The 25,639-nt window shown below is 39.9% G+C and overlaps 10 protein-coding genes and 1 non-coding gene across 11 annotated transcripts; 4 read left to right on the top strand and 7 right to left on the bottom strand. All coding sequences in view use genetic code 12, as the record gives it.

The window, feature by feature from the left end:
- Positions 1–21: 21 nt before the first annotated feature.
- Positions 22–3,264, top strand: POL3 (DNA-directed DNA polymerase delta; the record flags this gene model as incomplete). The annotated part of the gene is made up of 1 exon (XM_036811991.1): positions 22–3,264. The coding sequence occupies one exon, from the start codon at positions 22–24 to the stop codon at positions 3,262–3,264; it is 3,243 nt and encodes a 1,080-aa protein (XP_036668372.1).
- Positions 3,265–3,435: 171 nt separating this feature from the next.
- Positions 3,436–4,917, bottom strand: CPAR2_702230 (Ran guanyl-nucleotide exchange factor; the record flags this gene model as incomplete). Its single annotated transcript, XM_036811988.1, has 1 exon — positions 3,436–4,917. One exon carries the CDS (start codon positions 4,915–4,917, stop codon positions 3,436–3,438), a length of 1,482 nt encoding a protein of 493 aa, XP_036668371.1.
- Positions 4,918–13,316: 8,399 nt separating this feature from the next.
- On the bottom strand, positions 13,317–13,844 carry CPAR2_702220 (uncharacterized protein; the record flags this gene model as incomplete). The annotated part of the gene is made up of 1 exon (XM_036811987.1): positions 13,317–13,844. The coding sequence occupies one exon, from the start codon at positions 13,842–13,844 to the stop codon at positions 13,317–13,319; it is 528 nt and encodes a 175-aa protein (XP_036668370.1).
- A 277-nt stretch (positions 13,845–14,121) lies between these two features.
- Positions 14,122–16,032, bottom strand: PPZ1 (salt homeostasis regulator; the record flags this gene model as incomplete). The annotated part of the gene is made up of 1 exon (XM_036811986.1): positions 14,122–16,032. One exon carries the CDS (start codon positions 16,030–16,032, stop codon positions 14,122–14,124), a length of 1,911 nt encoding a protein of 636 aa, XP_036668369.1.
- Positions 16,033–17,183: 1,151 nt separating this feature from the next.
- Positions 17,184–18,548, bottom strand: CPAR2_702200 (uncharacterized protein; the record flags this gene model as incomplete). The annotated part of the gene is made up of 1 exon (XM_036811985.1): positions 17,184–18,548. The coding sequence occupies one exon, from the start codon at positions 18,546–18,548 to the stop codon at positions 17,184–17,186; it is 1,365 nt and encodes a 454-aa protein (XP_036668368.1).
- Positions 18,549–18,971: 423 nt separating this feature from the next.
- On the top strand, positions 18,972–19,340 carry CPAR2_702190 (mitochondrial 37S ribosomal protein uS13m; the record flags this gene model as incomplete). The annotated part of the gene is made up of 1 exon (XM_036811984.1): positions 18,972–19,340. The coding sequence occupies one exon, from the start codon at positions 18,972–18,974 to the stop codon at positions 19,338–19,340; it is 369 nt and encodes a 122-aa protein (XP_036668367.1).
- Positions 19,341–19,579: 239 nt separating this feature from the next.
- On the bottom strand, positions 19,580–19,653 carry CPAR2_t_cp_Ile(AAU)_63. The gene has a single exon. It is a non-coding gene; the product is annotated as a tRNA-Ile (tRNA).
- Positions 19,654–20,377: 724 nt separating this feature from the next.
- On the top strand, positions 20,378–21,130 carry CPAR2_702180 (uncharacterized protein; the record flags this gene model as incomplete). The annotated part of the gene is made up of 1 exon (XM_036811983.1): positions 20,378–21,130. One exon carries the CDS (start codon positions 20,378–20,380, stop codon positions 21,128–21,130), a length of 753 nt encoding a protein of 250 aa, XP_036668366.1.
- Positions 21,122–22,585, bottom strand: GSH2 (glutathione synthase; the record flags this gene model as incomplete). The annotated part of the gene is made up of 1 exon (XM_036811982.1): positions 21,122–22,585. One exon carries the CDS (start codon positions 22,583–22,585, stop codon positions 21,122–21,124), a length of 1,464 nt encoding a protein of 487 aa, XP_036668365.1.
- Positions 22,586–23,643: 1,058 nt separating this feature from the next.
- On the top strand, positions 23,644–23,979 carry RPP2A (ribosomal protein P2 alpha; the record flags this gene model as incomplete). The annotated part of the gene is made up of 1 exon (XM_036811981.1): positions 23,644–23,979. One exon carries the CDS (start codon positions 23,644–23,646, stop codon positions 23,977–23,979), a length of 336 nt encoding a protein of 111 aa, XP_036668364.1.
- Positions 23,980–24,121: 142 nt separating this feature from the next.
- On the bottom strand, positions 24,122–25,465 carry CPAR2_702150 (uncharacterized protein; the record flags this gene model as incomplete). Its single annotated transcript, XM_036811980.1, has 1 exon — positions 24,122–25,465. The coding sequence occupies one exon, from the start codon at positions 25,463–25,465 to the stop codon at positions 24,122–24,124; it is 1,344 nt and encodes a 447-aa protein (XP_036668363.1).
- Between the last annotated feature and the right edge of the window lie 174 nt (positions 25,466–25,639).

The raw sequence follows: 25,639 nt of genomic DNA, 5'->3' as shown, positions 1-25,639 counted from the left end.
CTGGTATTTCTTGAAACCACTATGTCATCCAAAAGGCCGTTTGAAGATTTTCATCAAGACCAAGCCCACTCGCTTCCCGTGGCATCGCAAAGCGCTATAGCGACTCCTGTGGCTGAAATGAATAGATCGCAGGAGCAGATTTACAAGAAACTCAAGAGACCGAATGGAACGGAAGAACCATCCGAGTTTGAAAAGGAGTTGGTAGATATGACGCAAGCAGCACAAAGTACTGGTACTGACGAAGACCAAAGCTGGTCAAGACCTCAGCTTCCAACTGATTTTGACCCCAACAAGGAAGACGTGTCTTTTCAACAATTGGATGGCGAGGAATTTAACGAAAATGATTCAACATATGCTAGGTTCTTTGGGATCACCCAAGAAGGATACTCTGTGCTATGCAGCGTGACTGGCTTCATTCATTACTTTTACTCTCCAGTTCCCAAAGGTTTTGTTAAGGACCAGCATTTGATGCAATTTACGAGCTATTTGAAAGCAAACTATGATGGGGTGGTTAACGTGCAGATTCAAATGAAGGAATCGATATGGGGTTACAATAATAACATCAAGACACCTTTTTTCAAAATTTACGTCAACAACAATAGAAATATTACCAGATTGAGAGGTGCTTTTGAAAAGGCAGAAATACGGTTTGAGGATTTGTTCCCCATTCAGCAGAGTGTGACATACGACAACATCAATTACCTTTTGAGGTTGATGATCGATTGTAGTATTACGGGAATGTCATGGATCACCTTACCTAAGGGCAAATACAAGATAAAAAGCAACAAAATTTCCACCTGCCAAATTGAATGTTCGATTGATTACAAAGATTTGATAGCTCATCAGTCTGAAAAGGAATGGTTGAAAATGGCACCGTTGCGTATTTTGTCTTTTGACATTGAGTGTGCAGGGAGGAAAGGGATATTCCCAGAAGCAGAGCATGATCCAGTTATTCAGATTGCCAATGTAGTTCTGAAGTTGGGTGACTCGAAACCATTTGTCAGAAATGTCTTCACCGTGAACACATGTGCATCCATTATTGGGTCACAAATTTATGAACATGAAAAGGAAGAGGAAATGCTACTTCACTGGAAAGAATTTGTCAATGAAGTAGACCCTGATGTTATTATTGGATACAATACAGCCAATTTTGATATTCCGTATTTGTTGGATAGAGCAAGAGCTTTAAAGGTTCATCAATTCCCGTACTTTGGAAGGTTGAAAAGCGTTAAACAAGAGATCAAAGAAGCGATTTTCAGTTCAAGGGCTTATGGTACTAGAGAAAACAAAGTGGTAAACATTGATGGTCGTATGCAATTGGATCTACTTCAATTTATTCAAAGAGAATACAAATTGAGATCGTACACGCTCAACTCTGTATCGGCACACTTTTTGGGTGAACAGAAGGAAGATGTTCAGCACTCGATTATTACTGACTTGCAAAATGGAAATAAAGAGACGAGAAGACGTTTAGCCGTTTACTGTCTCAAGGATGCGTATTTACCTCTTCGATTGTTGGATAAGTTGATGTGTTTGGTCAACTATACAGAAATGGCAAGAGTAACTGGAGTCCCCTTTTCGTACTTGCTTTCAAGGGGACAACAAATCAAGGTGGTGTCGCAATTATTTCGAAAGTGTTTGCAAGAAGATATTGTTATCCCAAATATGAAAAGTGAGGGTTCGAGCGAAGAGTTTGAAGGGGCAACGGTTATCGAACCAGAAAGAGGCTATTACGACGTCCCTATTGCCACTTTAGATTTCAGTTCCTTGTACCCTTCAATCATGATGGCCCATAATTTATGTTACACGACCTTGCTTAACAGAAACTCGATCAAGGCATTTGATTTGAAAGAGGAGGATTATACCAAAACACCAAATGGGGACTATTTTGTGCATGCTGATAAAAAAAAGGGAATTTTGCCTACAATTTTGAATGAATTGTTGACAGCAAGAAAAAAGGCAAAAACTGATTTGAAAAATGAAAAGGATCCCTTCAAGAAGGATGTTCTTAATGGTAGACAACTTGCGTTGAAAATATCGGCAAATTCGGTTTATGGGTTTACAGGGGCTACTGTTGGTAAATTGCCCTGTCTTGCAATTTCATCTTCAGTGACAGCATTTGGTCGAGAAATGATTGAAAAGACAAAGAATGAGGTGCAAGAGCGCTATTCCAAAAAGAATGGATACCCATATGATGCTCATGTTATTTATGGTGATACTGATTCTGTGATGGTGAAGTTTGGGTATCAAGATTTAAAAACTTGCATGAAGCTAGGTGAGGAAGCTGCAAATTATGTTTCAACTAAATTTCAAAATCCCATAAAGTTGGAATTTGAAAAGGTCTACTTTCCATACTTATTGATCAACAAAAAGAGATACGCCGGATTGTATTGGACAAGACCCGACAAGTTTGATAAGATGGACACAAAGGGTATTGAAACGGTTCGAAGAGATAATTGTCGTTTAGTTCAAAATGTGATTACCAAAGTTTTGGAATTCATTTTGGAGGAAAGGAACGTGGATAAGGCGCAGAGATTTGTCAAACAAACAATTGCTGATTTGTTGCAGAATCGGGTAGATCTTTCGCAATTGGTCATAACGAAAGCTTATTCCAAACATGACTATTCAGCAAAACAAGCACACGTGGAATTAGCTGAAAGAATGAGAAAAAGAGATCCCGGGTCTGCTCCAACCTTGGGTGACAGAGTTGCTTATGTGATAATCAAGACTGGGGGTGACAAAAATTACGAGAAATCTGAGGATCCCTTGTATGTTTTGGAAAACTCGTTGCCTATTGATGTAAAGTATTATTTAGAGCAACAAATGACCAAGCCATTGGAAAGGATTTTTATTCCAATTTTGGGTGAGTCTAAAACGAAGGAATTATTAGCTGGTGCACATACAAGAACAATAAAGATGTCGGCTCCAAAGACTGGTGGTCTCATGAGATTTGCAAAAAAGTCTGAGGTGTGTGTTAATTGTAAAACACCTTTAAAGTCGGGAAACCATGGTGCATTATGTCACCATTGTATTGAGGAAGGAAAGGGTCCTGGTTTATACACAAATGCTCTTTCCCAAATGAACTACTTGGAAAATAAATTTTCACGATTGTGGACGGAGTGCCAGAGATGTCAAGGTTCGCTACACCAGGAAGTTCTATGTTCAAATAAAGATTGCCCTATATTCTATATGAGAAAGAAAGTTCAAAAAGATGTTCATCAACAAGCATTGGAGCTCGTCAAATGGAACGAAACAAACTGGTAAAGACCGTTTTGCGCAAGTCAAAACCTAGACGCGTGTTGAATGCTGTTGAGAAGAGTTGAAAATGGTGCGGATTCTTCACTATCCTGGTTACACATGGAGTAACGATGTGTCTTACTCTATATAAATACATATGTAAACTTTTTAGTTCCAACAAGTTGCTTTTAATTTATTTTACCCGTCAATATCTTCGTATTTTTCTAATCTTGCCTCTGCTACATCCTCGTCTTTAATTCTGACCCCCCCGCTGACGGAAAATTGACCACCAGCTCCAATCATAAAGATATCCTCGTACTTCGTAGCAGTGTTCACAATTCTGGTGGGTTTGTCCACATCATCGTCCAAGTTACCTAAGCCAGGTGCGTAGGTCTCAGAAAATCCCCAGGAGTAAACAAAGCCATCCTCAGTTACAGCAAAGGAATGATGAGAACCTGCACCAACCGTCTTGATTTTCACATCATCGTTTCCAAACCTGAGTCGCGTTGGTGATGGGACGGACCTTGGTTTGCCATGCTGGTCCTTATACGTTGACTTTGGAAGTTCATTTTCAGGAATTCCCACCTCTTTCATATCATATCTACCCCATGCTAAAACCCTTCCATCACCGGTGAGAGCAAGTGTATGGTGTTCCCCTCCTGCAATTTGTTTGATCTCCAAATCGCACAATTCTGGTATTAAAGTAGGCTTCATCAAAATCGAACCATCCTCTAATTCACCATTCGATCCCGTGAGTGCACATTGACCGAATTGGTTCAAGCCCCAAGCATAAACTTGATCGTTGTGATCGATCGCAAAACAATGGTAATCGCCACTAGCAACATACCTAATGTTATAAAGTCCGAATTGTTGCGGCTCCAAACTTCTTAAACGATGTCTTTCCATGATTCTGCGACCCAATTGAAATTGTTGACCATTTCCCCAAGCCGATACAATTCCTTTCGAATCAAGAGCTAAAATGTGGTCCTTCCCAGCAGCTAGCTGAACGATGTTCTTAAGCTCCGCGATCCTCATCGGAGTCCTTTGTAATTTTATTTCATCTCGCAAAAAGCCCAATAAGCCTTCATTGCAACGAAAACAGCCCCATGCATAAACATCACCATTAGACAATAAAACAGCACTCAAATTGTCGGTGGCAATTAATTGCACAATCTGATCTTTGACGTCCAAACCTTGAACCAAGGAAGGCGTGGATTCTGCTTCGTTTAAATCTCCATCTTCGTCGTCACTTTCAGGGGCGTCTAAGTCTTTCAAAACTTGCTTGGAGTGTGATGTATCCCTACCCAAAACTCCGCTGTCATTATTTCCCCAAGACCATACTCGATTTTTTCCATCAAGAGCTAGGGTGTGCATTCCACCCACAGCAAAATCAACAATTTTGGTACCGCCCAATCGTTCTTCGGTTAAATAAGGATTCAATCTTGGTCTTTTGACTTCTTTTGTATTTGCTGCAGGTCCTAGTCCCAATTCGCACATGGATCCTGTCCCCCAAACAAAAATATCAAGTCCGGTCTTTTGCGCTGATGGCATAGTATTGAGGTCTGGTAGTTTTGAATATGAGTGCAAAACAAATGATGAAGTCGTGAGCGACTTCAGTCTTTTGTGAGTTCCATTTGAAGAATGGTCTTCTATCTTTCTCTTTCTTTCTAATGCAACCATTGTTAGTAAGAGCGTGCACTTAGTTCACTTGTTCCTGTAACTGGGATGGAATGGATTGCAGGCAAATCGAGAAAAAAATAAAAGAAAATCAACTGTTAAGTGTCGACAATAAAAATGTCAGAAAATTATCTTTGGCGACTTTGCGAGACATCAGAGCCAACAAAATAGAAAATAAACAAGCGCCAAGGCGGCTACCCAATTTCTTGAACAACGCCAAACACGAATATGCTCTGAGGTAGGTTACGGGGACTCGTCCTTAAAGAGACACCAAAAATCGAAATCGAACTGCATAAGTTTTGACCTTATAGCACGTAACTACACTATATAAACTACAAATTAACTCCGTACCCTCTAAAAATTTTTGAACATGCTTCATCGTCTTGGGGCCACCTGAAAAAGTATTTTTTGGGGGGATTTAGAAGGTGCAGGAGCTGTAGGTCTCTAGGAGTTGTAACTCTACTGCACTAGCGTTGAACCTTTGTCGGTTTCCGCTTTTCCTGGTAAAATGCCGATTTTATAAGACTTCGGTAATGCGCACTAAAATGCGCTATAACTTTGTCTAGAACAGTCTGAGACAGTGCTGGAGACGCCCAGAATAACTCTGAACTTCGCTGATAGCAGCCACAAGAGAGAAAAGGGCCCTAGATGTCTGTGGCTTAAGCTGTAGCATAACCTGTGCTCTGAAGTGAAACGTATAGCTGCGAAAAAGATGTTTCGATAAGGTTTCGATTAGGTGCAAAATTTTTGGTGAGAGTGGTTTGTATAGTGCATCACTTTTATGGGGGAAGAAAGAATGTGTGTGCACTTTGTTTTTGTGCATTAACAAGTTCCCACACAAGATTGCAGTAATTGAACACAACCTCCTCTTCAAAGGATAGCTTGTGAACGTGCTATCTTCCAATACGGGACGTCACAATCATTATAGAAATTACTGTAATCATTAGAGGATGGTGAATACTTCGTCTGATGCCATTCAAGATTAAGTTTCGAGACACAGGTTCAGTAATACTGATGTGCCAGTTTTAGACACCAAGTTGTGATCCGTCATCCAATCAAGTGTACAGATAGCAATCAATCATTCAAGCTGAAGTATCATCAAATGAATGAAGAGGATGGAGGTTACAGTTGACAGAGATCAATGGCTACGGTAACTATGTCGGTCACAGTGGGGGTGTAACAGAGGTACACCAATTGATTGTGCAGTCAGTATTTAGTGTATTTGTCTGGGTCACAACTGTTTGATGAAGTTGAGGAAGTTGCAAGAGGTGGACATTTTAGACATGCTGGATACTGATAATGGTATCTTGTCCCACAACCAAAGTGCACGTTGCTGAATTATGAAATGAACCAAGCTCGTACTTGGACTTGAATTATCAGCTCCAATGAGGGAGAGTTTTACATCTGACACGTATTCATGGATAAACAGCCGACGATAGAGAAGGCTCTTTCTAATGTTCGTTCATCGATGCAATGACGAAGGACAAGATGAGCAACTACCACTACGCGTTAGGATGAGCGGTGTGTGAAATACATTCTCTCGGATGGTTGACGTTATTGACACAATAGAGATGATGGACTACATGCGAGCTCACTCAGGGAGCAGGTAGTTGCAAAGCCTTGATACTGGGTGAGTTGTACCACAACAAGCATAGTTTCTGGATTCCACGACAGTCAACTTGAAGGACCGATCTTGTCCTTAACTTGCTGCAAGGGTCGCTGGATATGATTGCAGCCAAACTTCTGTCAATGAAATGCAAGAACCTTACAGGAAGACAGCATATTCTAAAGTCAGATTGGTGGATGAGGGAAACCATACAAGATCCAATCATGAGCATTGTGGTGATCATCATCCAAGTGGACGGGTAACACTGTCTATTCATGGACCAGCCCAAAAGCATTAAAGAGTTCATGCAGTCATATTCAGTGAATGGCGTTATAAAGAAGAGAGGGAGACCAACTCATTGAAACGGAAGAAGACTCGTTGTGTAATGCTTTTCAATGGAAATACTGGCGAGCCCAATATGTTTAAAGATACCTTGCGATACACACCTACCACCTACTGATGGTTGTTACAGATTCACAGAAACCTGAGTGGAGCGAACGTGAGATGCTATTCGGGAATATCCTCAACGGGTAATGACTTTACAACTACAATATGGGACATATTATGTCATGTCATTTGGGCATTATTGATTATTGTACACAAATAATGCAGCGGATCTCAATTTCGAAAGAACCACCATAATACCGGCGCATCTCATGAGAAATTATGATGAGGTACTGGAACAGACACCAGGGAAGCAGACAACCATCTAATGAAGGAAATTAGTATAAGCAGAGTGCGTGCAAGTAGACACGAGGAAAGAATTAATTAACGAAGATAGCTTTGTTTGTGCACTCCCAGTCCAAAAGAAACAAAGGTAATAATGTCCATGCGAAATAAGCATAAACTTGGACTAGGGAGTCTACACTAAAATACGAAGCAGAAAGCTCGCTCCCATATTCAAAGGTAGTAGCTGTCGAATATTGCTACGTACACAAAAGATGATGATTTTCTTCTTGGTCAACGATATACAACTCAACGATTACAATTACTCTAAATATTTCGATTCGACACTATTTCGTCTCTGTAACATCTCTACGTTCTGTATATCAAATGAACGTTAATAATTAGCCTCACCTATGAGTGCACCGGCACACCAATATAAGTTACACCTGAACATCAATAGAAGGGTGGTTTCCATGCACCAGTATAAACTACTACACCGAAACCTAAATCTTCTCAAACGCGCACCGCACCCTTACCGCAAAGATCTTGCACCTGCACATCATCGAAATTGCACTCGCACACCAGATCTGCACCTTATCATCGATCGATATACATCCACGCACTGGGGACAATTGCATCCATACATCAAATTTTGCACTCTCAAGGCAAAAACAACGTCATTCATGTACCAACTGCATATGCAACCAAAAACCAATAAAAGAAACCTAGCTACATCGCTAGAGCCCCGAGAGCAATTATACAATTAAGAACCGAGTGCTATAAGAAGGTAAGATGCTAAAGATTGAAATACGCCCCAAATCGGCCCTGGATCAGCTCAGATTTTGCTATCTGAGACAGAAGACCTTGACCCGAAAACACAAAACAAAACTTATAGCATGACAAAAATGGCGAAAATACAAGCATTACAAATAAAAGTTCTTGAACATGCCGAATAATTTCAATGCAGCATTTCAATTTAAGCAAACAAAATAACGAAATTTATATAAAATGTTTCGCACAGCCCATTCCCGGTTGGTGGAACTAGCGAATGTTTTGCGGAACAGCTTATTGCCTAACGTACAAAATTGTTTGGAGATAGTTTACGAAAATTGATTTGTATTGCGTTTTATAATCAAGCTAAGGTGCATCTGGTTTTTTCCCCCGAAAATTCAGGAGCATTGCAAGCGTTAGTGTGATAACTTCGGAAAATAGAATACTCAATAATTCGTCTCGCACTACAGACATCAGAATAAAAATTCGTGAACGCTAAGATATAATCAATGTGCACGTATCCGCGAACTGAGTGCGAAAACAAATTCGTGATTGCTGACATGGATTAGGACACAACAAGAAACGGGGGGGACAAGCAACAGGCTCTCCAATGGATCTTGTTGCTCTACCCGAAATAATCGAAACATTACTTGTTTGTGGATTAATGTTCAAACGTATTATGAAGTACACTTAACAGTGCTTTTTGTATCACCATAGCAAATTTAAAAAGCTAAACTATTTGCCGTGAAGCGGAAATACACAGCTAATTTCTATAGAAGTAGCCACTGCCAATGTTGCAATCGTAGCCGCAATTTCCAGTTTTTACTCGATACACCTTCTTATAACTTCTTGAGCCGGTAATATTTTAATCATTGTTCGAAATTTTTCACCAAAACTTGTGTATTCTCACTTTGGACTTATGTAAATCAGTCAACTACGTAACAATAGTACTTCTCATTGTATCGGAATCTAGTCTTTATACGATGCTACACTCCAGATCCTAATCTCAGCCCCAATGCTCCTTTCTGGACATCGGACAATCTAGTTGTAATTTTCAATGCGACCAGATTGCATGTTATCAAAGCAGTGATGAGCCGCCTCCCAAAGACACACAACCAAGATCTTCCATATCGAAGAACATTTTGAAGTTTTTCAATGTACCCGCCTATACCATGCCTTAGGGTACTTGAGTGCATGTTTTGAAGTTTGAGCGTTTGTTCGGGGGCCGCGTTTCCGAAATATCCCACATTTATTTTCGTGCTCTCTGTTAACTTGCTATGCTACATAAAATCTTTTTGGTCTGTTAGAGAGAATCATGTCCGTAATACATAAAACTCCACCTCTTTTGTTATGCCAAAAGTTTTGTTTCGTGTTTCAGGAGCAAGATTTTGTGTGACACAGATAGCAAAATCTGAGTTGATCCAGCGCCGATTTGGGGCGTATTTCAATCTTTAGCACCTTACCTTCTTATGGCACTCGGTTCTTAATTGTATAACGGCTCTTGGGGCCCTAGCGATGTAGCTAGGTTTCTTTTATTGGTTTTTGGTTGCATATGCAGTGGGTACATGAATGACGTTGTTTTTGCCTTGAGAGTGCAAAATTTGATGTATGGATGCAATTGTCCCCAGTGCGTGGATGTATATCGATCGATGATAAGGTGCAGATCTGATGTGCGAGTGCAACGTCGTTGATGTGCAGGTGCAATGTCATTGATGTGTAGCTGCAAAATCGTTGGTGTGTGGGTGTAAAAACATTGGTATGTGGGTGGAGAAACATTGATGTACGATGCCAAAGGATTCCCAAGAGCTTGCGGTAAGGGTGCAAATACTTTGTAAGATTATTTCGATCGGGGTTTAATTTATGTTGGTGCGCAGTTGTAACTTTTACTATTGTATGGGTGCACTCTGAGCAAAATTGAGAATAAATATATATGTACCATAAAAGGTCGCAGAAGTGTTACGATGACGAAACAGAGTTGAATCTGAGTGAAGCAGCACGAAAGTATCATCAAATTGATGAACCGTTAAAGATGCAGACATTTTTCAATCATTGTGTTCTGACGAAAAGATTTTGTATAGTATAGTTCAATGGTGAAGAACTTTTGATTCTTATAATGACCAACAGTAGTGTCATCAAGCATTAAAGGGAGCTCTCTGCTCGGTATGTGTTCGACAAGCTTTTACAAATGATTGGAGGGGTTTCGATATTTACCCACCTTTTCTTCGAATTGGGTTCTTTGTTTTGGATAGGGAGCGGTGTTCCTCATTTTTAAATGTCTCATAGTGCTAATAAACTTTGGATTCAGCCTTCTCTGACAGTGCTAAGAAATTATTGGGTCAGCACTATCAATCGATCACACGCTCCGTATTGAATGCTTGTTATTGAGGTGCACACACCTCATTCAAGCTAATAGCGTTGTCCACTTTGAAGGAGTACTATGCGCTACAATTGTATTGGCAGGTCTTCAGCTTCACGGTCTGTGTTGCGTTTATCAAGCATCGACTACAAAGCACTAGCACACCAGCTTGCCCGAAAATGAATTTTCATACCAAGCAATTCGAGTCCACGGAGTCAATAACACCAGCAGTCCTTGACATAGCAGTTTTGACAGACCCTTTCAGCCAACGGTCGAGTCGAGCATTCATCTTTGCCTATGATACTTGTTCACTGAACGAAGACGATACAGCGGCTCCTCTATACTTAGGTTTTCGCCAATGAAGATGTAACAGCTGTATGATTCTCCCCTAATCAAATTCGTGTTTTGGGACTCAGCAAACCCTTGATCCACATCCATATGCAGCAACATGTATGTGGTAATGGATCTGTCCGGGCTGAATGTTTGCGCATTCTTTCTCCAGGAGGTTCGTAAAATAAATACGTCTTCTTTTATTGCAACATCCCTTTGATGTTGTTCAGGATTTAGTTTCAACTCGCAATTTTCATTGCGTTGACATTGGAAAGTTTTGATTTCATTTGCGGCGATCGGAGTAGAATAGACTGACGAAGAGCCGCCGAGACACACTTAATTGAAGGCTCCCCAGAAGGCATTCCGCTGTACCACCTTTGTTAGCGGTGTTGGACTTCTTCAACTCAAATCAAGATTTCAATGGTGCACCGTTGCAACCTATCCCTCCAAGTTTTTCCCAATCATTGTGCTAATCGCACTCCAATGTCCTTTGCATCACTCTCGGAAAGGTCTCGTATACCCGACATCTTTGTACACATTGTAACTGCACAATCAATTGGTGTACCTCTGTTACACCTCCCCTGTGACCGACATATTTACCGTAGCCACTGATCTTTGTCAACTGTAACCTCCATCCTCTTCATTCGTTTGATGATACTCCAGCTTGACTGATTGATTGTCATCTAGGGACTCGATTGGATGATAGATCACCATTTTGTGTCTAAAACTGATACAATATCATTACTGAACCTGTGTCTCGAAACTTAATCTTGAATGGCATCAGACGTAGTATTCACTTTCCTCTAATGATTGCAGTCATCTCTAATAGTGATTGTGATGTCCCGTACTGGAAGATAGCACATTCACAGTTATCCTTTGAAGAGGAAGTTGTGTTCAATTACTGCAATCTTGTGTGGGAACTTGTTATGCACAAAAACAAAGTGCACACACAATCTGTCTTCCCCTCAAGAAGTCGTACACTATACAAACCACTCTCACCAAAAATTTTGCACCTAATCGAAACATCTTTTTTGCAGCTATACATTTCATTTCAGAGCACAACTTATGCTACAGACATCTAGGGCTCTTTTCCTACTTGTGGCTGTTATCTGTGAGGTTCATAGTTACTATGGGCGTCTCTAGCGCCGATTCAGACTGTTCTAAGCAAAGTTATAGTGCATTACAGAAAAAGTCTCATAAAATGGGCATTTTGCTAGGAAAGCGGAAACTGACGAAGTTTCAACGCTAGTTCAGTAAAGCTACAGCTCCTCCATCCCCCCAACCCCAAAAGAGAATCTTTGGGTGCCCCAAGACGAAGAAGCACGGCCAAAATTTTCTAGGGGTACGGATTTGATTTATAATTTATATAGTGTAGATACGTGCGTTAGCATCGAAAACCCAGATTCAAGCTCGAGCTGACGTGGGGGAGCTTCCTAAACCAGGTAAGTATCAAAGCTGGCAGTTTTGGTACTATATGATGCGTTACTGGAGCCTCAGAGATTCTGGTGCAGCAGATATGTCGCTTCTGGGTTTGTGGTTTATACGTGTAGAGCGTGCTTTGTCACCTCTGTGCCTGCAACACTGCTGCAGCGGCTGGCTGTGTGAAATTCCAGTGTCTACATTGACGTTTTTCTTCTTTTGAAAGCTCCACCTTCTCTCCTGAATTCTACTATACTCCATAAACTCGATGTACATGCATTTTGATCGCCGCATTCTCTAGCTTTTCCACTGTGATTGAAGTTCCACGACGCAGATACTCCTCCCAATATAGCACCAGTCCTATGAGTCTTTGGGTGTTGCTTAGGTTGTTCTCCAGTGTCACTCGTTTTGTATTTCTTAGTTCTGAGCAATCAACACATCTCACAATGTACACTCCTATCGAGTACATGCTCGCAATTGTCTCCATTAGCAGTTTAGTGACTGCAACGGTGCCAGTGCACTCTATTCCATAAGCCTCGTTGGTTCAACCAAGGTCATGTGTTGTGTTCCTTGGAGTTGCTGCTCAGCGATTGTGACATCGTGACACTGTGGCTCTCCATTATGGTCTCCACAAACAAGCCACGTAGCAGTTTAGTGGTTACCAATGTATTTGCTGCTACGGAATGGCCCAAAATATGAGTGTGCTGCTGTTACTTGCTGTTGTTGCTGCTCTGGTTCAGTTGCCACCTCGCTCATAATCCGTACGATACAAAGGGGGACTGCAGCGTTGTCGATCTCATTCTCCTTTGTTACACCGCCTCACGTTTGTCACATTGTACATAGTCCCTCTCCTGGATAAGCTGTCTGACTATAGGCTCCATACGTCTTAGCTGTTCTGCATTGGTCGAAGACTGCGAATAAAGGTGGCTGCTACAGAGTTGTGTGGTTGTGGATTTTTGATCGTTCATAAGTTTTCCTTACAAAATTCCAACGAATTGTCAACCAGTTGTCGAGTGGGTCACCGTCCCATCTTGGTAATAACTCTTGATAAACAGCAATTGGTTGATAGATAAAGGCCATGGATTAATGATTTCTCATGTTATGACTGAGATGTAAAGTATATCATATGAGTCCAATTCACAGTATATATCCTATTTTCAAAGCACAAACAAATACTAGTACTAGCAACGAATCCAAACTTGTCCCCAAAGCGTACAATTATTGGTCTTCGCACATTTCAAAGGCGATTTTACATCACTTCATTTTGTCAATGAACTTTCGAAACAAGTCCGCTTCTCGTTGAAACTTCTGATCAATGAGTTTGAGAATCACATCTTTGTCCTCGGGGCAATCAAGCTTCTTTCTCAATTCGGGTAAGACATGAAGCATAACTTCGTCTTCGTAATCGTGAACCAATTGAAGCAATTCCTTATTTTTCTTAATTTTTGTTTCTCGAAGCTTGATCAAGTGATTAACCTGGTTACGCAAGTTTTGCAACCTACCTTCTCTCGAGTCGTCCACTGATCGCGGTAGGTTGTATTTTTGTTCAATGAGGTAAAACAAGGCGCCATCACCATCATCAAGATCCTCCTTTGAATTCGTCTTGTTCATAGTAGTCACATTTGTGGGAAAATGGAAATCATTGTCAAGCATACGGCATAATTCCACAAGGCCTGCTTCGTTGTTTTCCACCTCGGTATTCAATTGCTCGATGGTTCTGACTAGTGGCTCAATATTTTCAGTCCTGAGTAGTGACTGGTATTGGTTGTGAGGATGATACATAATGAATTGAAATCCACCAGGGCACAAAAGGGAGGTTTTGTTTTGTTTTCTCACCAATTTTGAACAAAACCTTTCTCAACAAACTAGTGCACCATTCCTCCTCCCCACACGAATTAATCAGCTTTGCAGTGTAGATCAGTGGTTAAACCATTCAAGAGTTTTCAGAAGAGACAAGCAACGGCTTACTTTAGTACAAAAATTGAACATCACATGAACTAAATAAAGTATGTATATATGTTTAACGGTATATAACTAGGCACATTCAAACCAGCTTACTCTACCTAGATTGAATACGTTGCAAGTTTTGTGCTGTTTTCCTCTCTTGTTTTCCCTTCTTCATCACTTGCTTCAATGCCACGCTATCCAAAGGATCTAACAACTCAAACGAACACAAAAGCTCCTCTGACACACTCATCACTGCACCCCAATTATCAAATTCCCCGCAATAATTGGGAGCTGAAAACACTGTTACCAATGTACGATCATTGAAAAATTCATAACCGTCCTCCACAACCATATGCGCTCTGCAAACCAAATCAAACCCAAATTTGCTCAAAAATTTGTTAATGGCCACCTTTGAAAACACATAAGAAACCCCTCTTTCGTTATCTTCCCATTCATTGATTGTATCTGCTGGATCCGACCACAAAAGATCATTGAGCAATCCAAAATCAGGTACATCTGTGGGACGGGCAATGTTTCTTATCTCGTCCATGGAGTTGAGCACTGGCGATAATCCTCCATGGACACAGAAAATCTTTCCTGCGACTATTGCTGCAATCGGTAGGGTATTGAATGTATCCATGAAAAGTTTCCATGTTTTGATATTGCACCTTCTTTTACACTCATCATAGAACCCGTAAACCCGCGTAACACTGGCACATTCATGATTTCCTCTCAACAAAAAGAAATTCTCTGGATACTTGATTTTGTAGCAAAGCAAAAGCAAAATAGTCTCCAAGCTCTGCTTGCCTCGATCGACATAATCACCAAGAAACAAATAGTTTGTTTGAGGTGGGAACCCACATTTGGTAAAAATACGTATCAAATCCCCGTATTGTCCGTGAACATCGCCAACAACCTTAACAGGTGGAGAAAGTTCAAGTAATGATGGTTGTGATAGAAAAATTTCTCTTGCTGTAGCACAAATCAATTGAATTTCTGTGTTTTTCAAGCAAACGTTTTTAGTTCTCTTTCCACTATATCCTGCATCCAAAAGCCGTTGTATCAAGTCCTCGATTTCAATAGTATTGCTACCGCCACCTATAGATGAAGAAGTTGTTGATTGCTTGTGCAAATGGTTGTTGACAAACGATTGTGTCTTTGCAAGGTCTGTCAAGTCCGAAGCCAGTGATTGTCTACTGCTTTGTATACTTCTGATATCATCATTACTAGCAGCGAGGGATGGCGATTTGGGTAGCTGGGAGCCTTGTTGTTGTTGTTGTTGTTGTTGTTGTTGTTGTTGTTGTTCGTCCCCTTGTAGATCATTGGATTGCTGATTAGGAACCATCAAGTGCGTATTTTGAGGTGAAATTGGTGCATTGTTCAGAGACGATGGAAGTGAATGATTCGTTGATGTTCGCGATATGTTGGTACTATTGTTGTTGACAAACGTCGATTGTGGTGAGTTCATCGAAGGAGACTCGAGTCCAGACACACTCATTGAGGTGTTTACAGTTTCATTGGTATTTCTTCGGATCAATATGGGTTCCTTTGGCTGAACTTGCATCATCGATGGTGGCAAGTTTGTATTGTCATTGAAAGAGGTAGAGTACAAGTTTGACGAACTATTGTTTCTCGAAAACGACGGTACTTCGGAGTTTGCCTCTGATGATGAATTTTTCCGGGACATCGACTTCGTAGGTGACTTTGGGCCATTAACCTGTTCATCTGGGTTCATGCCACTCCTTCCATTTTCATCAAACCGATTTTTCAATGGTGACGTGGCAATTGTATCCGCATTATGGTTTCCGTTTTTTCCAATAGAATGACTGCCCACCACATCATTTCCAGGACTAGTGTTGTTACTGCTATGATTATTATTACTGGCACTATTACTACTTCCCATAGACAATCTCAGTCTTACCGATCGTCCCGACTTTGCTGAATTGGATGTATCTGTACGTTGCAATGGTGCTCCTCCTCCACCTGATTTCGAGCTCTTTTGTTTGGATGAATTGTTACCCATGGTGAAAAGATATGTCGAAAGTGATTCCTCCAAATATAGGACTCGTGCTGTTAGTTGTGCCGTGAAGCTGGACCCCGTAAATATTACTTCGTAATAGTTTCAAGTATTCACAGGTTGTATTGAAACGATTGTAAGTTCTTTGACGTTGGATCTGTGATGCTCTCTACGTCTCTGTCTGTTTCGGATGATATAGGAGCAAAATATTCTTTATCAACACACCAAAAAGTTTTAATGTGAAATGTGATCCTCTCAAAAACTTATATTCCTATTCTAATGATGTGTCACCCAATGTGCAATTTGGTATTTCCGATGAGTATGGGGTATTATGAGTACAGGTGTGTGTGTATGTGTGTGTGTGTGCGTGTGCGGGGGGGAGGGGGGGGTATGTGTGTGTGGTGTTGAACTTAATTAAAAGAGAAACATCAAGTGGTTCGCTTTTCTTCGAACTTCATCTTGCTTTTCTTTCTTTGCCTCTTTCTCTTTTTTCTTTTTTTTTTTTGCGGTTTTTGCGGTGTATCGTGTGTGTAGTGTGTGCGTGTGTCTCGCTCTAAAATCCGGCACCGTGTCCCTTTCGGACAAAGATACAAAAAAAATAGTAGATTCTATGGAACACTATTAGGAGCCTACACTATCGTGTAGATGGTAAGCTGTGTATTTGTCACAAGATGATCATCTCATGACAAGGCAGTGCTGTAACACTTCTATATAGAGATCGCTTCGAATATAGTTGTTGATACAAAGGAAAGGGTTTGATTTCAAAGGGGGCGCGCAAGTGATAGCCTTGTATCTAATAGTACAGTTGTTATTATTATTCCTTTCTTATTTTTTTTGCATCATATTTGAGCCAAAATTGTTCACAAGGGTTGCATGTGTTGCAGAATTATGCCTCTACAGGAGAAGCTCCTTTGACCAGCACTAGTTAGTTACAAAAAATGCAGAATACAAATAGTCGAAGCTCCACCCACGTAGACTGATGATCTAGAGTGATAAGCTCACATCTAGAGTACTACATCAATCGGTATATGAGCCATAGGCTGAGCTCGTCCGACGTCGCGTGTTCAAAAAAGAAAAAAAAAAACAAGTTTCTATTTATACTAATCCATGAATGTGACGAAGTAATGTCTTTTCCAAAATTTTACTGAAAGAAAGCTCTAGGTACCCAATATCTCGTCTCTGAAATGTTTCTGGTAGTTTGCCTTTTTCGTTTTGAGCTTTCTAACTTCATCATTCTTTGCATTTTCTTCTGCCCTTTGTGACTGCTTCTCCTGCTTAGTCACTTGATGCCAAGTCAAACCAGGGGCTAGTCTTCTATCAACCATTGCTTGTGTTCGCCTACCTTCATCTCTCACTGTTAACGTGAGTGGGATATTTTGACGGTAGTATCTGTGCATTGATCTGTGTCCTATTCTTGACCCTACGGGTGTTGTCAATTCCACTCCTGATGAATCAATAGTTACCAATGTGTAATTGTCATTTATACCCGTTGTTTGTTCAGCTTCTCCTGATGGATGCAAATTCATCGACGTGTTTTCATCACTTTCGGAACCAGTGGAAGGTTCCAATTTATCAAAATCAACATGCTTCTCGGTGGTCTTGTGGTCTCGTGCGTTGTTTTCCGACTTATCCTCCTGATTCTCCATGAAATCGTAATAATGAGCCACTTGCTCTTTCTCCTCCTTGCTCTCGTACGGCAATTTACAATGTCCCTTGGAATGCAAATGTTGACGAATGCTTACCAAATTCTTTCCATGAAAGCCACAAACCAAACACTCGAACCGAGAAATAGCATCACCCAAGTACTCAAGTAGCCCCCGTATATCAACCAAGTACGACCTTTCGGGTATATACAATCCATGGTGTTTATACATGTGTTTGATGTTTGACTCAATGTCGTGGTTATTCACACCACAGTAAAGACAACTGATATCGGACGCTTCTTGAACAAGACTCGGTTTTAAAAAACTTGAATTCAGCTCTTCATCAGATATTGGGTCCTCCAGTTCGTGCCCAGAATCGGTGAATTCCGAAGACTCTGAAAAGTTCAATTCAGATCCCGTACTTACAGGTCCAATTTCAACAAAACTCTCTTGGTCATCACCAATGGAGAATTGAGAAAATTCGGAGGCAACAGACAAAGCCGGACTAGCACTTCTTTCCGCTGTCCCAAGGGTATGATGATAAGTTTGTGCTCTACCTCTTTGATCAGAGATGGCTCTCAAAGTAGTTTTACTTTGCTTCCTCGAGTTATTCTTTCTCTTTCGCGTAGCCACATAGAATCCATATTCATCCTCATGATCCTGGTCATTACTGTTGCGAAGCTTGGAACTGAGAATCTTTTCTGCAAAGGTTTCCGACGAAATCGATGGTAACTGAGCAACTTTTCTTTTCAAATTGTACCTATGCCACTCTGTCTTCATGTGCTGCCTTTGTAATTCAGCACTTATAAATTTTATCCCACATGTATTACATGTGAAAGAGCTTGTTGTTGGGTTTGACCCATTAGGTAGATAACTCATTCGTCAGGTTTATGTACGTGTGTGAAGTCAAGATGAAGAAGAAGAAGAAGAAGAAAAAGAATGAAAGAACAAATGAATGAATGAGTCAGTGAAACATCTTTTCATTGCTCGGTCACAGCAACTTGAATGTAAACAGAACAATGGCTACATTGAACGTGCTTCAGAATATACAACAAAACTTACCGGTGGAACCAACAAGATCATGTGTCTATTACACGAGTAACATAATATCACATCAAGGCTGTCATTTTTGATTGTAGAATCTACGTATCTTCATCTATCGATTTGATTCAATTATATGGTAGCCTCCATTCTCTCAAACTTTGAATCTTTTTTTTTTTTTTTTTTCTATTTTTTCCATTTCATTCAGAACCAACCAACTAACCTTAACCAACACAATTACCAAAGACAAAAGCACATATAATGGGGGTAGTTGTATTTGGAAAATCAATAAAGCACAATTTCCCTGTGCGTATAGGTCTCGCTAAAACCATATTTGGGATTGGTCCAACCACGGCAGCCAAATTGATGGCCAAGATTGGAATTTATCCAAATTGTAAAATGAATCAACTAACTGAACCACAAATCTTGGATCTAAATAAGGAGATTTCACTGTTGCTAGTGGAGGGTCATTTGAAACAAAAGATCAACAATGATATCAAGATGAAGAGAGATATTGGATCTTTTGCTGGTTTCAGACATGCTTGGGGATTCCCAGTAAGAGGACAAAGAACAAAGACAAATGCCAACACCGCAAAGAGGTTGAACAAATTGGAAAGATTCAGACTTTAATAGTATTGCTAGAATGGGTAGGGAACATTGTATGAAATAATTGTAAATAGCATTTTAATGAATTTAAAAGTGGGATGAGCAAAAACGAGTGAAAGAAAAAGAAAAGTAAGATATAAAGGTAGGTAGGTAGGTAGGCATTGATGGCTCGACAGGTAAAGTCAACAAGGCCCGTGCCAACTTTACACATCATTAAAGCCCGCAAGAAAGCAAAAGTGAATAATAATAATAAAAAAAATATTTGGTCCCTAGCAGGATCGAACTGCTGATCTTGGCGTTATTAGCACCACGCCTTAACCAACTGGGCCAAGGGACCTTCTTCGTGGTACGAGATTTTTTGGCTCCAAAAACCCACTCAAGTAATATTCATTCTTCAGATCTCTATCAATGAGGAAATCTGCTGCTATTAGTGAGTTCTACCACCATTTGACTACTTTATCGTTGGTGTCAATTTTCATTAAAATTACCACTCCTCCTAGCTTTTTATTCTCAAATATCTAAGGGATCAATACGTAAATCTCCTAAAAAAGGATTGAAAGTGACATACAACTATAAAATGTGGCAAAAGAATACATCCCAAAATTGGCCCGGTATTCCTCTATCTGTTTCTTTTATAAGTGTTGGATTTAGGGTATTCAAGCCCGGAAGTTTCATTTGAGAACAAGTATTCATACTAAGCATAAATGAAAACCACCTATGGAAATACAAACGAAAGTAATCATCATCCTGTTTTAATTGAAAACAGTATTCACAGTCGTTGCTATTTCAAAAAAGCATTTTCAACTTGAAGAAGCTTTATTTTCTTTTTCTTTTTTTCTAGTCATTTTTTGCAACACTTTTGAGAGCAAAACCCTAAGGATGATGCAATTCATATTAAGACTCCTCCAATCAAAATCATACCTTTACCCACCAGAAGTAAGCCACTTGAAAACATTAGATACTCATAAACAAAAAAATCTACTAATGCAATTTCCCTTTCTTTTCTTTTCTTTTAGGGACTATTCTACTTTCTCAGTCACCCCACAATCTGGCCATTTTACATGACAGTGTTTATCCCCCAACTAATCCTTACATTGATAACGTATCTCCTAATGAGTGCTTTTATCTATCCTATTGAATCAATTATTTACACATTGTTGGTAGGACCAATGGGTATGGTGCTTGCTTGGTACTCCATCTATCTGCAATCAAGCACAATTTCCCAAGTTGTGGTTAGTATTCTATTGCTCCCTTATATTCAGAAAGTGGCTTACGAAGCAGTACTCAGTCGTGAAAGCAATAATCTGTTTGTGCGGTTATTAAGAGCTAAAAATGACCCGACTTTGTGGCCATTGTGGATGAGAATCAAACTTTATTTATATGACATTTGGAGATTTTCAATTTTCCCCATGCTGTTGCCAAGAATGATGATATTGTTTTTGATTAATTTGATACCTATCATTGGTCCCATATTGGTGTTTTATTTCCGTGCAACTACAAAGGGTTACTTGGCACACAGAAGATATTTTATCTTAAAAGGATACAATAGGGCAGAGATGAAGCGCACCTTCAAAGTTAATAAACCAGCATACGTTGCATTTGGGCTTTCTGCACTTTTACTTGAAATGATCCCATGTTTTAATCTTTTACTTGTGTTTACAAACACTATCGGGGCAGCATTATGGGCGGTGGATTTAGAAAATAATGAAAGAGCAACGTCTCGTTTGATTGAGGATGAATATCTTGTCGATCCAAAACGTGAATTTAGATCCTTTCGTAGGCCATTTTCAAGCCCGTCTCCAACTTTAGTATAGGTATACATTATCAACACAGCCAAAGCCAGCAGCAACGCCACCTTCGTCGCTAGTTTCAAACTTGGATCTCAATAGCCACCCAGCATTCTTGTTTGACTTTATTGCTCCCGCCTGCTCATCAAAAACTATCGTTCCAAATACACCCAACTCTGATACTATATTTTCATGATAAGTTTGACCATTGCGAAGAATCTTGTTGCGATAGGTCTCGGGATTGATCAACTCCATAAGTATATATGCCCCCCAATCTTTTTTGCTAATCTTGTTCAAAAATGCAGGAATGTCCTGTTTGTAGATGTTGTTTCCACCACCTTCCCTTTGCGGTTTCAATACAAAATTTTCTGGCTTCTCAAACGCCAATTTGGCTGCTTCTTGTCCTTGTTCGGTATCGTCAAACGGGAGTATTCTGACAAAAGTCGAAAGAAGAGACAGTAACTCTTCATCGTCAATATTGGGAAGGGTTTGTTTTATTACACTCTCATTGGTCAAAAGTTGTTGAATCTTTTTCGATCCAGATAATTGCGTCAAAATTGATGGACATTTGATAGCTTGTGATTTCTCCAAAAACAACCTTGCGTTCCAAGTCTTTGTGGGATTAGAATCATAATCTCCTGGTCCATACCCCGAGCGATAATAAACTACTGAAATTTCGTCCATTGTTGATTTGACATACAACTTGTCATTGTTTTTAGTGATCATTTGATCGACATCCTCTAGTGTGACTCTAAATGACCTAATGCCATGCTCTTGAAACAAAGCATACTCAATGATCCTCTGGTCAAAGCAATTGCGCTCATTAGGCTGAACGACAAATAAAATAATTGTATCTTTATTAGCAACTTCTCCATTGTAAAAGTAGTTACCGTCTGCCAAACCTTGAGCTATATCACTGGCTGAACTTGATATAGGAAGCTCATCTTCATCGTAGTATCTAAAATTGTACTTTTTGTCATAAAACCCAGTCGAATTCAAAAATGATTGCAATTGACCAATCTTTGTAGACAATCCACCAAACGAAACACTAACAGTATTGAATTCGATTTGTTTGATTTGTTGTTCTGAGGAGTCCACCATATAATCGGATCTAAAAATTCCCAACGACAATGGTTGCAATACGCCATCAGTAATGGATTCTTGGTAAACGTCAAATAACTTCCCCGAAAAGTCTGGATCAAACTCAGCCAAGCTTTGCAAAATGTCAATCAACCAGTCCTTTCTTTTTGTTATCAAGTTTATATATAACTCGTTATACAATTTCTGCACTTTAATTGCCTGCTCAAAGCTAGTTTTGGGTATAGGTGTGGGAAATAGAGTAATGGGAGCCACATTTACTTGATGAAGATCAAAGTTTGGTGGATACATCACCAACCCATTGGTGAGTGCCCATTGCTCAGTGTTTAGCTTGAGGTCATTTTCTTGATCCGTGGATAATTGTGGGAATGGTTTAGGTGGCATTTGATGTGGTGAAGGTAACCTATATCTGATCACTTTAGTTGCAAAAGTCACCACACCGACGAATTTCTATCGAGTAAAACCAAAAATGACGACATTTGATTGAATATCGCTACCAATTGAATATGAAAATATGGAGAGAAGATAAGGCTCAACAAAAGATGTGAGGTGGGGAAATGGAGGCCGTTAGACCGTGTAAGAAGAGCTTGATTTTGGGGTACTCCCTTCATTGGGGTAGTGCATGCACATTCGCTTTGGGAATTAGATACTACCCGAATTGAGTACCAAGCAATACAAAATTCCCATTTTTCAAACACACCTTGACAAGATAAGAAAAGTTTTCCACTCCCGCAATCCCTCCTGTGTAATCGATTGCAATAGTGTTATACCCGTGTACCTTCTTTCCACAGGGTACAGCTTCTAAATCCGGCCAAGACACATTTTTATCCAGTTTTTAGACGAAAAAGTTTGAACACAAGTTGAAGTGAGGCTAGAGTTAGCACTTGTGCACCTAATGAGGGTGTAAGCACCTCTTACTAACACCATTAATTTCGAAGGGACCAACGCTTGTTCAACCCTTCCTCCTTAAGGCATGTTGTCTACTTAAAAAGGGTTCAGACAAATCACGTGACAAATTTGTGACTGTTTTTTTTTTTCTTTTCCTTTTGCTTTTTCAAACTGAAAAATTCATTAAAAAACGGCCCCCCAACTGATAATCAAAGACCAACGATAAACAGATATTAAATAGTATGTTTAATGCATAGGATGTGATAAGGGAAATGGGAATAGGGTGATGTTGCGGAGACTAGAGGATTAATTTTATTGTGGACAGGAAGAGCAACCTCATTTCACGAATGCTAATAAGCAAAATGCTCAGATTAACTTGTTACTATGTGATTGGAGCCACTGCTGAAAAGCATTGGCTATGCTTCAGTCTGGATTCAGAATTGCGAAATATTCCAACCCCATGGAATCACTCCCTTCCCTTCCCCCCCTGCTTTCACTTCAACATTTTTCATCCATCGATCCACAGTTTTACTAACGTATCCCCTTCCTTATAGATGAAATACTTAGCAGCATACTTGTTATTAGTCAACGCCGGTAAGACCTCTCCATCAGCCGAAGACATCAAATCCGTCTTGTCAGCAGCTGATGTTGAAATTGAAGATGACAAGATTGAAAAATTGATTTCTGAATTGGATGGTAAATCAGTTGAAGAATTGATTGCCGAAGGTAATGAGAAATTGTCTAGTGTACCAACTGGTGGTGCTGCTGCTGGTGGTGCTTCTGCTGGTGGTGCCGCTGCTGGTGGTGATGCTGAACCAGCTGCTGAAGCTGCTGCTGAAGAAGAAAAGGAGGAATCTGATGATGATATGGGATTCGGTTTATTCGATTAGAGAGAGAGAAAGAGTAAGACCGTTTTTGCATTTGATCCATGTTTAGAGATTTTGTAATACTAGCAGAATAAACGAAGAAGGGATTTATCAATTTGTATGTAGTTTATGATTGAGAGTTTTCGGAAAGATACAAACGTCCTTGCTACAACTCATCGGCGGTGGCTTTTCTCAATCCCATGGGATTGCCAAAAATCTCATGTCTAGCTTCCAACATAAACCTGTCAAAATCAAGATCTTGTTGTGATACATCATTTCTCTTTTTCCGATCTTTCCTCAACTCAACTTCTTTACTCAACCATTGCAAGAAATCCGAACTTGGTTTCAAACTTTTGTCACTCTTGTGCAACTCCGCCAAATGAGAAAAATAAGCATTGGCATCGTTCTCATTACCAAACTTGTTTCTAGCCAACAGTTGCTGAATGAATTGGGACAAGTTTGAATCAGGATCGGTTTCAGTTTCTTCCTCATCTTCATCAGATCTTTTCTCTTTGTTGTTTTGCCAGAGGTTAAGATCTTCCAAAAGATGAACCACTCTAATCTTGGCATCTAAACTTAATGTCGGATAAACTTTAATCAATTGATTCAACCCATTGGGATGCTCATACGAGAAATACTGCTGTGCCACAGATGGATCTTGAGCTAATGCTTGAATTATACCGATTTTCCGTTTCTGAATGGTATCTGGTGATTGACTGATATCGTCTAATAACGAATTGATGAAATTCGCCACATTGAAGCCAGAAACTTTACCATTGAGTAAATTTGTAATGGCACCTGGGTTGTTTCGAAGTGAAGCAGTAATGATGTTGTAAATCTTTTCTTCAATTAGCTCATCTTTGTTTGTGGAAGCAAGGTCAACCAACTTGTTAAAAAGCACTGTATTACTAGTCACTTGTTCTCCAAGTTCAATATCGTGGGATAAATCATTGATGGTATCTAAAGCTTTAATCAAACGTTCTTTTTCAGTAACATCATCCAATTTGGATTGGTCGTATTCTTCAACCTTTTCCACGGCAGATGTAAAATCAGTGAGATCTCCATGACTTACCCTCACTTTCTTATTCTTATTGATATGGAGGGCACTTGCTATCTGTTCATGTTTTAACTTATTAGCATGGTCATCATTACTCTTTGTTGCAAATACATCGTCTTTATTGTCGCTGTTGTCATTATTATCATCACCACCAACTACAACCACAGCCTCATCTTGATCATTACTCTCTGCGTCTTCTTTGCTCATCAACTTGGCTTCTCGTTCCCCAGTTTCCAAATTCAATCTCACGTGTAATCCAGCTGGGATATCTTGATCAGGTTTGATAATTTGCCAATCGTTTGTAGGAATGAAAACTTTGGGGTAGCAGATTGTTGGATTATTGGAATCAGGACAAATTAGTTCTTCTTCAACGTCCACAATAGTTGGTGATGTAGCTGCTAATTGAGCTAAGAGGAGTACTATACTTAATAAACTTTTAGATTTAAGGAACATTGGCCGTTTCCAAGTTGGTTGAAAGAACCCTTTGAACGGCAGTAATGAATTTCTAAAAACACAACTTTTAAATATGTGGGATGATTTGATTGCGTGGAATTTTATATTTGGAGCCGCACATGTTCACATGCAGGAATACAATTCCACCAGCTTCCATCTTGCACAATTACACTC

The sequence above is a fragment of the Candida parapsilosis genome, contig 006110 (assembly GCF_000182765.1).
Source record: "Candida parapsilosis strain CDC317 annotated contig 006110".
Lineage (NCBI taxonomy): Eukaryota > Fungi > Ascomycota > Pichiomycetes > Serinales > Debaryomycetaceae > Lodderomyces > Lodderomyces parapsilosis.
This window is presented reverse-complemented; position numbering and strand designations above follow the sequence as displayed.